Source organism: Capricornis sumatraensis, chromosome 19 (assembly GCF_032405125.1).
Source record: "Capricornis sumatraensis isolate serow.1 chromosome 19, serow.2, whole genome shotgun sequence".
NCBI lineage: Eukaryota > Metazoa > Chordata > Mammalia > Artiodactyla > Bovidae > Capricornis > Capricornis sumatraensis.
The window spans coordinates 56,165,149-56,181,115 of NC_091087.1; the positions used below are offsets into that span (position 1 = coordinate 56,165,149).

The 15,967-nt window shown below is 36.3% G+C and overlaps 1 protein-coding gene across 1 annotated transcript in view; it reads right to left on the reverse strand.

Moving 5' to 3' along the window:
* Nucleotides 1–1,510: 1,510 nt before the first annotated feature.
* The window catches only part of SEC23A (SEC23 homolog A, COPII coat complex component), a 60,076-nt gene continuing 45,619 nt past the window's right edge, over nucleotides 1,511–15,967 (reverse strand). Inside the window, exons 19-20 of the mRNA XM_068991602.1 lie at nucleotides 13,739–13,804; nucleotides 1,511–4,851 (exon numbers count right to left, since the gene is read on the reverse strand). Coding sequence (XP_068847703.1) covers nucleotides 4,762–4,851; nucleotides 13,739–13,804 — 156 coding nt within the window. The 3' untranslated portion in view covers nucleotides 1,511–4,761. The remainder of the gene's footprint in view (nucleotides 4,852–13,738; nucleotides 13,805–15,967) is intronic.

Genomic DNA, 15,967 nt, shown 5'->3' on the forward strand with positions numbered 1-15,967 from the left:
ATATGGCCACCCAGAGTTTTTGTTTGTGGTTAAATTTTTAAACAGTGATGAGGTGTAATCTTTTTTGTATGCATATGGAAACCTTTACTGAGTTTTAGTATCTTTACAATTAAAACTTTCTTTTTGAACTGTTTTAAAACTAAAGGACTGACCAAGAAAATAAAACATTACATTAATGGCACAATTTAGAAATTTTTCTTGGTGCAAAGTTTTAGATGTGGTTGATCAGAAATTAAAACAGTTGCAGTCTAAACAGAACTAAACAGTGTACAGTAAAACATTTTTAAAATTGCTCCTCCATTTTTAAATTGTGAAGAGCAGCACACAGCAGTTATAGAGAATCAGCTATGCGATGACAAAAACGTAAGATATGCATTTACATTGAATAATCAAATTTGAAGAATGCCAGGAAAACAACAGATGTTGGTCTTAAATGATCAAAGACATTAAAAGAGCAATGTTCAAATGCCTTGATCATTTTCACCATAAAAGGACATTTGTTCTAAATCAAAGGATCAAATAATGTCAATGTTCACCAGCATTGAGGTATTTGTTCTCATTTTTGCAAAAGAAAAATTTTGGAGGATTTTTATCAGATTTAAAAGGAATTTATCTTGAATTCTCTGGTTTATATATATTAGTGGAATTTTTTAGTCCAAGAAGCATTTTGAAAGCTATTAGGATAGATCCTAAAGAAAGTTTTAAGAATCCAGGAATTGTGAAATGGAATATTTATGAATATCTATGCAACTTAACTTTATTTTCCTATTTGTGTTTCTGTTGCTTTAAATAATAAAGCAATTACTCACTCTACTATGAATAAAGAATGATCAACCTGGCTATGAAAACACCAGTTTTTACAGTCTCAAGACACATTGGCAGAATGTTCAAAAACAGTACATGTAATGTTATTATTATAGTGAAAGGCCAAAAGATATTTTTCTATATTCATAAAATACACTAACAAAGTATTAATCCACTATTTCTTCCTTTTTGTGTTCCTTTACCATGCTTTCCCATTTGCCACGCTGCCTTCTTAATCTTTCTTGCTTTTTCTTGATTGATCAAATTACTTTTATTGTTTCTTTTCCTCTACTGGTTTGGAAATTACATATTCTGGCTTAAAAAGTATGTATCCTGGTTTTATCTTTGTTATCCTTAACTTCTAAAAATACATAGCTAATGTTATGTTGATTTAACAAAACCTAAAGTTAGTATTTCTACCCATCTTCCAAATGCTTCAGATGTATTTGTTACTATATATGTTTTTCTATGTTTACTTATGGAAAAAAATCCTCAATTTCCCAAGTATCACATTCTCAACCCAAATAATTTGTCTTTATTTCAGTATTAGCCATAGATAGGGATGGGGGAGTAAAAAATGTGATTTAGCAATGTAACTTCAGTATTACATACTTGTTATTGCATGCCTATTATTATAGTCACCAGATAACATGTTAAACTTAGACAAGCTTTTAATATGTTAAACAAAGAAGGGACAATGCACATACGAAAGGAGAATGTATTAATTTCATAGACTATTAAAAAGCAAACAAAAAGTAGAAATATCTCTGAAATTACTTGATAAAATGCTCAAGATGAATACAAACCAAATATATAAGAGTACAAGAAGTATGTATGCATGTACATCAGAAACAGGGATAATATAGACATTAGAAAACAAATAATCCTAATTTGTCAGTATTGCTTGAAAAATAAAAAATATGTTCATTTGTTTTTAAAGCCCAGTGCAATAAGCCACAGCACTTGATCTGTAGCAGGCAATAAAGAACACGTCTGCTCCCGTCACTATACTGACCCCAAACAGCACACCTAAGACTAAAGCCTAGGCAGAACTAGAGACCACCCTCCAGCCCCACCTTTTCAATTGCTTCCTTTGTGCTATTTCTAGGGAGAGCTATAGATTTGATATATAGTATACAATGTTACCAGGTCAAAGTGTTTGGATTTTATTATGAGGGCAAAGGGAATGACATAATCATAACCCAGGTTTCAGTAAACCGAGGAGACGGAGAAAAAAAAGAGACTGGGGAAAGCAGACTGGTTAGAAAACTAGTTCACCAAACCAGGGGAGACATCATGAAGGTAGAATACCAGTAGAACGGAGACCAGCCAACAGTGGCTTCCCTGGTGGCTCAGAGGGTAAAGCGCCTGCCCGCAATACGGGAGACCCAGGTTCAATCCCTGGGTTGGGAAGATCCTCTGGAGAAGAAAATGGCAACCCACTCCAGTACTCTTGCCTGGAAAATTCCATGGATGGAAGAGCCTGGCAGCCCATGGCTTTGCAAAGAGTTGGACACAACTGAGCTACTTCACTTAAACTTAAAAAAAAAAAACAGATTAGGGAGATACTAAAGAGCTGGAATTGGTACAGTCTGGTTACTAAAGATATTGAGGAGAGGAAGAGTTGAAGATGATTCCTTGGTTTCTGGTCTGGTCTGGACAACAAGCACATTCCTTAGATGCAGTCTGGGCTAGGAAATGTGAAACCGAAGTTTATCAAGTGGAGAAGTAGATAGAGAAAATATCAGATCACTTTTGCAATCAGCCAATAAAAGAATAAATTCATTCTGTTACAACAAACTATAACTGTGCATAGATGAGATCTAAACTCATTTTTAGAGATAAGGGCACCAAGGGTAAGTAGGTTCAAGAATGAATTCCCAAACAGTTCTGGACACACCAAAGCTTCTCAGTGCTGCTCATGATTTAGCAAATATTCACTATCCACTCTAAATTCATAGAAAGGGTTAACATTTCTTCCTTCAAGTCTATTTAAATAGCTAGCATTTAGTCATAGCTAAAAAATAATCCAGATGACTTCTTTCAAATGGTAAGTTAAAAGGATATGATGATATATTTGTCCATCCTTACCCCTTAAATACAGAGGTATTAATACTTTAGTTCTCTCAGCTGTAATGAGGACAGTTTAGGGGTAAGTACCAACTCACCACTCAAGAGAAGAAATAACAATACATTCTTGAAGGACCCAAGATAAAGGGGCCAGGCCAACTAAACATGTATCATCATCACAGGGACTCTTCTCAGGTCCTGACAGCAAAAACAAATAACTACGTGGGGGATGAAAATGCTCTAAAATTGATTATAGTTATACCTACACAACTCCATGAATATTTAAAAACCAGTGAATTGTGTGAGGTGAATTAACTCAATAAAGCTGTTATTTGTTTTTAATAAGTGACTTTTTGATCCATCAATAGCAGGTTTTATAAATGCTCTAATTTTACACTAGGCTTTTCAGGCTTACTAGCTTTCAAAGTAAGCAGGAAAACAGAGAAAATGTATATTTTATTGGTATTTGGACCTATCATAGTTCAAATAAAATGGAACAGAGCAATTTATTTATTCTAATCGAATAAAACATATAAACAATTCATTTAAAGTATCTGTTTTACCATCAAATGATTCTGTTCATGCAAATACAATCATCGCACAGTCCTTCTAAGCCCATATAGTAGCACCACCTTTTATTGCAGTACTTGATGTAAATTTCATTGTCAAACATATCTGGCTTTAGCAATGTAAACATCTGCTACAAGTAAACTTTAAAAGGTAAAAGTGAATGATACTAATGAATAAATCAAAGGAGAACTGAGCATCATCACATGATAAAATTCAACAAAATATTAGATAATACTGTTTCAATAAGAACTACAACTTAATACAGTTCACGAAATGGAAGCAAAAACAGAAAGTAGTGTGTAAACTCCCAAGAGTTTAAAATACTGAAGGATATAATATAAAACTTACCTCAGAAAAACAAAAGGAAATAACAAAAGCATGCAGTGAATATTAAATTTGGTTTAGAAGTTACAATAGTCTTTTTACCGCAAAGCCTTTCTAAAATGTACTGTGATGAAACTATTTCTTTTCTATTTCCCCTTATTAAAAAAAATATGTTTAATCACATAGTTGGGTCCTTTGTGGGAATTTCACATGTTATCAATTATGGGAATTGTCACCCAAAAAAACTTTCATCTCTAAACTATTTTTTTCAAATGACCAAAAACATTAAATTATCTTCATGAAAATTACCATATATAAAGTCAAATAATTCCTAAACAAGTCATCATAAAAATAAATCTGCCTTAACAGAGTAGGTACAGAAGAAGTGTATACATAAGTGCTGAATATCATGGAAAAATATCCAATGAATAGGTTAAATTGTTCACATTTATCATTACTGTTGATTTTGTTTACTTTCTGATTAAAATTAAGAAACAAGTTTTCAAAAAGTCAGGAACATTCAATGCCACTTTGAATTTGTCTGCAACATACAAATGAGTTATATCCCTGCAGTGCAAGGCAGACTCTATTTTTACTTTTTAACATAATTAAGTTATAAAGCATCACCGACTAGATGGACATGAGTTTGAGTGAACTCTGGGAGCTGGTGATGGACAGGGAGGCCTGGCGTGCTGCGATTCATGGGGTCGCAGAGTCGGACACGACTGAGCGACTGAACTGAACTGAACTGAAAGACCTCAAATTTCTAAAACCAGTTACAATACTGTGGCAAGGAAAACAAATTTGTTCGTATTGCTCTTATGCTCTAGCTTAATCTACAAACATGAACATTTTTCCAAATGCTGTCTCAAACCATACTAATACAAAAAGAGTCTACAGAGATCTCTGTTGATTTCCACAGAGTAAGTGAAAAGAAGAGAAAAAAAGAAACAAATACTATTTCATTCTCTCAGTCTTAATAAGTTCAGCACATCAAGCAGCACTTGACACAGCAAGTTTCTTCAAGTGATCCATAAACACTTGCAAACTAACATCATCTGTGAGAATCGGTGCTCCAGACTCCTAGAAGAAAAGAAAGATATTTTCTATAATTAAAGACACAGGATGATACCTTAAAATATATAAGCAAATGTGTAAAAAAAAAATAGACAAGGAAATCATTTTAAGCAGAATAATGTCTACGTTCTTGTATAATAAAGAATCTGACTGGTCTTTGTCCCAGATTCCTGAGGGAGAGACTACATCCTTGGAATTAACCAACAGCAGCATCTGTTATTCATGAGCCCTTCAGATCACACTAGACTTTATGCTGTGAGATGAGATGACTCAGGATAGGGACCAGTCACCAGAAAGATCAACCATGTAATTAGATGGCTGGGCTTTAAGAGAGCCTGACCTCCAGGGAGGAAGGGATGATGTGGGGTGGTGGGGGGCTAGATTTTCAATCAATCATACAAAACAAAGGCAAAGGCAAAAAAAAAAAACCCCACTGGATACCAGAGTCAAGTGAAAATTCCTATTTGAGGAATAAATACATCAATGCATCAGCTGGGAGAGTGACAAACCCCGATTCCATGGGAAAAGGAATTATCAGTTCTACAATAAAACTGTAATCATAAATACAGTGCTTTCCTGAGTTCTGTGAGTTGTTCTAGGGAATTTCCAAACCTGATGGGGGATTGTGGGAACCCATCCTCTTATTCACCCCACCCACCCATCTCCCATCTGAACACTCTCCCTTTCTCACCACCCCCCACACATGAAATTGTAGCCAGCCAGTCGGAAATGTGGGTAACCTGGGACTCAACTTTCAGCTGGCATCTGAAGTAGGGCAGGTCTTGTTGTGGACCATACCCTTCAACTTTTGGGGTCTGCACTAACCCCAAGTGGTCAGAGTCAGATTTGTACTGCAATTCATCAACTGGCATTAGAATGGCTCCATATCCAATTTAGTCTTTAAAGTAGTAAAGTATTAATTTGTCTTGAATGTATTGGTGCTTTTATCTCTACTAAGAAGTAAGCCTCCCTCATTGCTGCCTGTTTACTAAAAAAAAATTTCAATTACACATATTTTAGCAGAACTACCAGCTGGAAGAAGAGAATTTATATCATGTTTTAAATAAAACACACATATATTTTCATTCAAGTCATTTTCATTGATTCTTGTGGGTTCTATGTAATTAACAAGAGTTAGGGAAAATCCCTGACTTTTAATAAAAACCGTGTTGATGAAATGATCTTAATAATCCAGTCCACTAATAATGAAATTTTATTGTAGCAAGAAAGTTTCCTGGAGTATTTTATATCTGGATTTTTAAACTCTTCACCTGATATCCAATTTCTTATTTATAGGTATATATAAAAGTCTAAAATAAGGAAATTCAGTAATTTTCAGAGGATATCAGCAAATTAGTGGCAAACATGAGATAAGAATTTACAGCTCTTGTGGTTCTTATCTGGCATAGCCAAAGACATGCCATAACCTCTCCTGAAAAGGAAAATCAATCTTATTATGTGTTTTCATAGGTGAATTCATAAGAACTTGAAAAACTACATAATGAAGGGAGACAACAGCCCTGGCATTAAGAGCTTAGAGACTGGAGCCAGACAGACTGAGCTCAGATCCTGGCTCCGCTGCTTACTGCCTGTACAACTTTGAAGAAGTGACTTAACCTCTTTGAGTCTTAGTTTCCTCATTTGTAAAATATAGATAAGAACAGAACCTATTGCATGTGGTTGTTCTATTGATTAAATGAGTTAAATTGTATAAAGCAAACAGAACAATACCTGACACACACAGCTGGCCTACAACATTATTAGCTATTTTAGAAAATCTGTTCTTTTATAGGCTGAAATACTTCTTATTCTACATTCACAGTTAACATAGGAAGTAAGGTATCAAAAATGTGACTTAAACTAGTAATAAGCCCATAGCTCCTTTTTTTCCTTCCTGTAATTATACCTGATTTTTCTTCCACTTTACACATTTTCCACCTCAGTTCACCTAATCCCAGATCTATCTTTCCTAGTAAAGACAAAATATATATGGGTTTTCTACTTTATATACTGTGACCTTATTTGAAATGATAAATACTAAATGCTCAACTCAATCTTATCAAAAATTTCCAGTTGACTGATCTCAATTTTTCAACTGTACCCTTTTTCTCTTTAACAAACACCCAGGATTGGGCAGAAAGGGCCAAGTTTTATATCATTTAGTATATGAAGCACTACAGCATCAGAGGCCTCCAGCACCATCACAGAAGTAGTGTTGCAGCGGTGCCCCCTTCAGGTCATCCATGGCTAATACTTACACTGGATTCTTGATTTCTGACAAAAAGAAAACTAAGGTATTAGATTTCATAATTTTTAGCAAAATGCTTGGCTATCATGTTAACTCCCTATATTTCAATCATCAATTTAGCTTGATGGTTAAAAATTCGGATTCTAAAGTTAGAATGACCTAGGATCAAATCCAAACCCTTGTCACAGTTTACGTGATTGGGAGAAAGTTACTTTACGAAAGCGTCGATTTCCTCTTCTGAAAAATAAGATTAACGGTACTCATCTCACAAGAGTGTTTTAATAAACAAGAGTTTATGAAAATCTTAGTATAATGACTAAAACAGTACAGATTCAGCTTATTATTATCTATAAAAATATTAACATAATTTCTCTTATAAAAGTCATATGTCAAGAAAAACCTTAGGCTCTTGGTTTCTTTCTCACTTCTAATTATCACATTTATTTAATTTTGACATTTCACACAGCGTTACAAAAAAGGGATGCTTTCAAATTTAACAAAATATAAAGACTGAGAAACACTGATTTAAATACATCAGACCAAAATTTCATTGTTTTTAGACACATGAACTAATTCAACACAGACTGAAAGATCTTTCAAATAGTTTGGAACCAATCTAAAAGGAGTTGCTTGTTTTGTTTTCATAAGATTCTATTCATAAAAGGTAGGATCAAATGTCAGCTTCCCCCAAAGGTGTAACCGTGACTAATTCTTAAATTTTCCTAAACCAGATGCATTTCTGGAAAAGATTATTACATTTTCTAAAATGTAATAATGAGAAGAAATCCAAACTGCTTTTAACTGCCTCTTTGAGGAAAAAACTTTATAAAATAATTTAAGGAGAGACAGACCTGATAACATAATTAAAACTACCATATAGTATAAGGATATAATTTAACCGAATGATTGCAAATATTTAAACAAGGTTTTATCAAATGAATAAAAAGAACTCCTTTAGTAACAACAAAGCATATTTAAGTTTCTCCAAAGACGATGGCTTTCAAAATTGATAGATGGATGGGTGGATGGATAAATGAATGAGTGAATAAGATAAACAATATGTATGTTTGTTCCTTGGCCTGGGATTTCCTTCTTCATCATATTCTCAATGAAATGATCTCCCTCCTTCAGGGTCTGGCTTACAGTGTTAGGCCTCTAATGTTCCTATTTCCAGGCAGTAATAATTAAGTTTCAGTTTAATTATTATAGGTTATATTATTATAGGTTTTCTTTCCTATCTTAAATATCTTCAGAGAGAGACTGTTTTCTCCAGTGATAACAAGGAAAACTAATAACTAATATTTACTGAGTATTACTGGGCATATCAAGTATGTGTCATTAAACTCTATAATAGATAAGGAAAAGAAGGCATATGGAAGTTTAGTAACTTGCAGAGTTTTCAACTACCAGCCCAGAATGACACATGGATTGATACCTTTCCACCTCAACTCACCCAATCCCAGATCTATTTCTCCTAGACCAGACAAAATATATATGGGTTTTCAAATTTCTATACTGATATTATTTGAAATGATAAATACTAATGCTCAACTCAATCTTATCAAAAATTTCCAGTTGATTGATCTCAATTTTTCAACTGTACCTTTTTTCTCTTTAAAAATATATCCATGATGGTTTTCCACCTCAATTCGCCCATAGGTTATAATAATATAACCTATAATAATTAAACCGGAACTTAATTATTACTACCTGGAAATAGGAACACTAGGGGCATAAACAAGAGCCCTAACATTTAAGCCAGTTCAACAGGTTCTTTATAAGCCTTCCATCTACATCTCCACGTTGTAATTTAAATCCCCCAAAACAAAGAACAAGTCATTATTTCCAAGAACTAAACCATGCTTTCTTAATGCAGAAAATCAGCCACAAGGAGATATGTTTTATTTGGACTTCATAACGTTAGCTCACAACACTTTGTTAATTGAATTACGTGAACACCAACAGTCATCTGGAGGGGAGGAACAACTACTCCCTTTAGAGAAAGGTCTCTGGACCTGCCCCATAAACCCTAGTCTGCCACAGCCCCCCGCCCTCAGGTATTGCTTTCTGACACTGAGACTGACAGGGGCTCTTATGTGCAGCCAGTTTCACTCATTTGCTCACCTAGTCCCTACAGGCAATTGATAAATGACCCCTGATGAATACTGTTTTAAAGTATCCTTTAACTTCCCCTTCATATTGATTATTTACTGTTTTCATTAACTCTATTTATTGATGCTATATTTTCTATATCCTGTGATTTTCTTTTCTTAAATAAGTTCCTCTTAACTTGTGGGATCCAGAACCAAAACCAGTACTCAACTGACTAAAGTATAAAAGAAAGGCTAACTCGTGGACATCCTGCAGTCCAAAGTTCCACATCACAGTATTACTTGGCTTTTTGTCTCCCCCCACCCCCAACCAAGTGGAAGACAGTGAAGGATGATATTGAAAATCTATATGTACATGTATTATGTGGAGACAAATTTTTCTCACACGTGCTATGTAGCCTTTGAACAATTTCCAGGAGTTAGTTCCTTTCCTTGCTATTAAAAAAAAAAAAATCCTCCTCACTTTTCAGGACTGTTAGACCATGGACTCAATTTATCTATCTATATCACAAAAGCTTCTTAACTCCTAAAGCATCTCCACAGATTCCCCTACTCTGATCTTTATTCTCCTGTCCAGATGTATGATAGTCAATATGTGCTAATGTTTAAGGTACTGTGCAAAGTCAAAAATGAAAGTGACACAGTTTTTACCCTCAAGTAATTTATATTCTAATAGGAAAAATAAGTGCCATCAGAAATGGATGGAGAAAGAGAGGGGGAATGAAGGGTCAGGGATATTCCATAATATCCAGTCATACAACCACAGAAAAAGTTTCATGGAGTCAGTAAACTTTTAAAACTGAGCCTTGAGGGATGGCTGCTATGTGTGACGAGTAGTGACGGGGGCAAATTACATGCCCAGTATACTCAGAGTGTGGTAGGAAAGCCAGTTTGATCAAAAAGACTAAATAGTAGCTAAAAGTGGGCAAAGCTATGTGGAGCACACTACAAAGGACCCTCAATAGCAACACAGAGCTTTTAGAAACTCAATAGGGGGTTATTAAAGATTTCCAGGCAGTGCTTTGACTCAGAACTGTTTTAGGGAGACCACTCTGACCAGTGCCAAAATGGGAGGAAACGGCTAGAGCGGAGCCAGCAGGTAATTCCAACAGTCTATGTGAAGAGTAACAAGGGCCTAACCTTGATTAGCGATGGGGACAGGAGGGAATGGCCAGGGAAAATAAGTCAATACTTAGGGGCAGAAGGGAGAAAATGTACATGACTAAAGTTCCAAGCCCTGGCCACTCAGAGAACGGTAGGCTCCTCTGTAAAAAACCTCCAAGTCAGTAAGCGCAAGATGGTATGAAAGAGTTCAAGTTGGGGCATGCTGCTTATGAAACGTCTACAGGAAACTCAAGTGCTCTGCACCTGGTGGTTATAAACTCCAGCCTGCAGGTCACTGTGAAGCCAAAGCAAAGATGGAGACTTATAAGTTAGACTCAAATGAAAGCTGAAGCCACAAGAATGGATACAATCACCCAGAAAAAATTCTCTAAAATGTAGAGAAGTCAAGGCAAACTTTTGAGGCACCTCTGCATTCAAAGGGCTTCCCTCATAGCTCAGCTGGTAAAGAATCTACCTGCAATGCTGGAGACCTGGTTTGATTCCTGGGTGGGCAAGTTCCCCTGGAGAAGGGACAGGCTACCCACTCCAGTATTCTTGGGTTTCCCTTGTGGCTCAGCTGGTAAAAGAATCCGCCTGCAATATGGAAGACCTGCGTTCGATCCCTGGGTTGGGAAGATCTCCTGGAGAAGGGAAAAGCTACCCACTTCAGTATTCTGACCTGGAGAATTTCATGGACTGTATAGTCCATGGGGTCACAAAGAGTCGGACACAACTGAGCAACTTTCACTCACTCACTCACTATATTCAAAGGGCCTGAATTCCAATTATTGCTTTATTTCTCTTCTAACCAGCCTGGGCCCCATAGTCAGTTGTTTAACAATGCTCTCAAATATTCTACTCTCTTTGCTGTGTCCATCTTCTTACCTCTAGTTCTGAATTAGCCCCAGTTCTTCCATCTTTGATGCAATGCCTAACTACACAGCGTGGCTAAAGAACATTATGGAACCATGCTCAAGAAATTGTTAGTAAATAAAATGGACCCTCAACACTGCTGTCTTTTATTCATCCTCTATTGTTTTCTTATATTCCTTATTGCTGTTTTTAACCTGTTCTGTTATCCAGTCCTTAACCCCAGCATTTCTCACGCTAGCAAATAATCTGTTACTGAAAAGAAACAGGCTTCTCCAATGAGAGCTTTTCTCACCACCTCAAAATCTTTCTGTCTTCACCCTTCTTCTCACTCTTTGCTTTTGGGAAAGAAATGTCCTGCCTCCCTACAGTGCTTAAACTCTACATAATGTGATCACACTGTCTCCTTCTGAGGATCTTAACATCCATACAGTGTTCTATTGTCTCCCCAACAATAGCTCCTTACACTTAGTCTACAAATAAGTTTTGTGCCCTTACTCTAATAACAATCATCCTCCTACTATTCATTCAGGCTAAATTTGTAAAATATTCATTTCTACTTAATGACCTCCACTTCTTCACCACTCATTAATTCTTTAACAATCTATCCTCTACACAATGACTATATTAAAACTGCTTAGCAAGGGCACAAATAACCGCCTAGTCCTCAAATCAAGTATCTGCAGCATCTCCGTATTTGTTGCTCCCTTCTTCTTCCTTCTGTAAAGTTCTCCCTCACCACTTAGGACATGGTGCTCCTCTCGGTTTCCTTCCACTTCTCTGATTACATATGAAATACTCCTACCACTTGTACTTCCTCAAGGTTCTATCTCATCCTTCTTTTGCCTCTGTAGTCTCCTTGGACAACCATCCACTGTGATAGCTTTCAGTATCACTTGTCTAATCCTTGCCCTGACCACCAAACCCAAATTTTCAACAGCCTACTCATTTGGGCATCTAGATGATATCTCAAACTCAAGGTCTAAAATGTTTTCTTTTCACTCTCATTCTTACTGGCACATGTTCTCCTCAGTTACCCAGGCTCAGAACGCCTTACTCCCTTGTTCTCCCTCAACTATTTTTCAAAAATTCAAACCTTAGAAAGAAAGTACAATGAATACCAACATAGCGCTAAACTTAAAATCAATGATGAATATTTTGCCACATTTTATGTTTGTATCTATTTTTTCTTTTCTTTTTCTTCTTATTGAATCATTTTTGCAAGTTGAAGACATCACAATATTTTATCCCCGAACACTTTAGGATATATCTCCCAAGATCACGGACAATCGCCTACATAACCACAACACCGTTATTACTCTTAAGTTATTTATTACTATACTAGTATCTGACATACAGTCTATATATTTCACAAATCATCCCAATTATGTTCTTTATAAGCTGTTTGCTCTAATCCAGAATCCAATCAGAATTCAGACTTTGCATACAGCTGTCTGGCCCCAGAGTGAGTTTTACTTTCCTGCAACTGGTAACCAAATCTCACTGAGTCTCCTCTCGAAATATAACTCAAATCTATTCTTTTTCACCATCTCATCTTCTTTCTCTCTCACTTGGATTACTTCAGCACAAACAGTTCCAACTTACAGACTGCTTCCAAACTAATCTTAAAATTCAGCTGTATTATCCAAGAGCCAAAATTGGCCCTCTGGCCAAAAACCTTCAGTGACATTCCATAACTTAGCAAACAAAAACTCAGCTCCTCAGTCCTCAGCCTGGTATTCAAGAGCCGCCATAACTGACTGCACAATTACATTTCCAGTTTATTGTTCACTGTTCATCTTGACATTTACTCTTTATCTTAGTCCATACTGTCGTCTACCTAGAATTCTGTTCCCCACACAATTTCTACTTATTGCGGTAATAAGCACTCTAAAGGAAATATCTTTTCCTCTGCCATCATGAGACCCTTTCCCCTCCTTCTCCTCTCTCCCTCAGTAACACTTGAAATTCTCCTAAAAGCACACAACCCAATCTGCCTTGTATTTCTAATGACTGAGGTATGTGTTTTATTTCTAATACTAGACTACAAGCTCTTCAAAGGCAGGGATGATAGCTGGGATCCTGAAGTAACCAATACAGAGTCCTGCAGATTGGACACTTGATAAGTGGTGATATAGTGTACCAAGAGGCAGAATTTCTACCAAATTAAAATATATTAATAATGATGTCCAGGCCTCCAGACTCTCTTGTTCAACCACAATCCCTGACCACTCCCAGCGTCCTGTGGCCTTTTGTGGTTCACAGCCTAGCATTAAGTCTGAATCATCACCTTCCAGTTCATTTACTACACACTTTATTGCTTTTTGTCTCAAGGGAAACATGTTAGCTTGAAATATGAAAAGTTTCTATATATTTGACATAATCACTTTTGTATTTTCTGTGGTGCCACCAAATGCTAATTCTATTTTAACCTTTTTATTATTACTTTTCCAACAGAAACCATTACCAAAAACAAAGGCAAAAAATGTAGCTTTCACTAGAATAACGAACTATAAAAAACACAAAGAAATAATTTCCAAGATCTGCTATTTACACTTACCTGTCCCCAGGCATACATATTATTATGAGTCTGTGAGGGGTTAACTTTTGAAAGCAGGAAACGAGCCTTAAAAGCAAAAAAGAAATAATATTATCCATCAAATATAAGATTTGGTCAATATAAGCTAAACAAATACATTATGCCATATAAAATCAATTCTATTTAATATATTTTCATAAAATTAATTTTATTAAAATGAAACTTAAAAAAATGAGATAAATCTTGAAATATGTAGACCACTATATGTTACAAATAAGTGTAACCTCTCCAAATCACACATACATAATAACACTTACAGTAACAAATACAAATTGTAGAATTCAAAACTCGGCATATAAAGAGTATGTGTGCAACAATTATGACAAAGTTAGTGTGACATTTACCAAACACCTGGTCTGAAACATCAACAAAGGTTCAAAGTCTCCAAAGGTTCAAAGTCTCTACATGTTCTTTCACTTTAAACAATGACTCGCAAACTTTTTCGAACTATAGGCTATTCCATGAGAGCACTTGCCCAACATTTTGCCCATCTATCCACCATGCCTTATCATCATGAAATAATAACCAGAATTGAAAAGGAATATAGCAGTACATGTGGTGAGACATCAATGAGAGAACAAGTCATAAATTATTATTTCACATTAAAAGAACAAGACAGTCCTATCATTTGAAATTTAGTACCATACAACATCTCTTTCTACTTCTAAATAACATCTCGGAGAAGGCAATGGCAACCCACTCCAGTATTCTTGCCTGGAAAATCCCATGAACAGAGGAGCCTGGTAGGCTGCAGTCCATGGGGTCGCTGAGAGTCAGACACGACTGAGCAACTTCACTTTCACTTTTCACTTTCCTGCATTGGAGAAGGAAATGGCAACCCACTCCAGTGTTCTTGCCTGGAGAATCCCAGGGACGGGGGAGCCTGGTGGGCTGCTGTCTATGGGGTCGCACAGAGTCGGACACAACTGAAGCGACTTAGCAGCAGCAGCAGCAGCAGCAAAGAACATCTGGATTCAAATCCCAATTCCTCCATCTACAGTTTTCCTTGGCCACAAGTAACCTAAGTCTCAGTTTTATTATCCGTAAAATGGAAACAATAATAGGACTGCTAGAGAATCAAATGAGAGAAGTTATGTAAAGTGTTACCAGCTTTGCAAATTCTCAATAGGGCATAGTAGCTTCTATTATAAATATAGTAAAACCCTAATAATAATTGCTATCATTTCTGAATAATAGTTACTGATATCTACTACCTACTTTGTAATACTGTGCTAGGCACTAGGGATACATCAATAAGGCAAGGTCTGTACTTTCTAGGAACAAGTGAAAAAAGCTTACAATAACCTATAATTAATTTATATACCTCTAATAAGAATTAAAAGGCAGCAGTAAAAGTGATTCAAGAGTTGGGCTTTCCTAGTGGCTCAGTGGTAAAGAATCTACCTGCCAGTGCTGGAGACACAGGTTCAATCCCCAGTTTGGGAAGATCCCACATGCCTCTGAGCAACTAAGCCCGTATGCTACAACTATTGAGCCTGTGCTCTAAAACCTGGGAGCCACAGCTAAACCCATGTGCCACAACTGCTACAGCCTGCACACCCTAGAGCCCATGCTCCACACTAGAGAAGCTCCTCAGTGAGAAGCCTGCACACCAGAACTACAGAGTAGGACCTGCTCACTACAACTAGAGAAAAGCCCGTGCAGCAACAAAGACCCAGTGTGGCCAAAAATAATAAATAAAAAAAAATTTTTTAAACAGAAAAAAAAATGAGTGTATGTTATGGGGTCCTAACTGAGTCTTCTGTAAGGCCAAAAAGGGCTATATGTATGTTATTTAACCCTCATAACTCTAAAAATTACACATCTTTTTATAATGCTTTCCTATTACATGACATTTTCTAGAAAAGTGAAATGATAGAATGAGGAAAACAAAAATTATGTTACCACAAACTTTATATTCACAGACTTTGTCAGTAAACAAAGAGATCTGAGAAAAGTACACTAAATTATTTCCTAAGTTGTTCATATCTACTTGCTCAACTGAAGCTGGCATATCACCAAAACACCACCCTGGCTCTTTACTAGAGCTGAGCTGGAGGAAGAAGATGGGAGAAACCACCACCTGTAGTCAGCTAGTCAATGATCTTACTGCTCTGCTCTCAAAACTAAGGCAAGAAGAAAGCACACCTTCGCCTGGAAACCATCTACCCATCTCTTTCCTTTTCATTT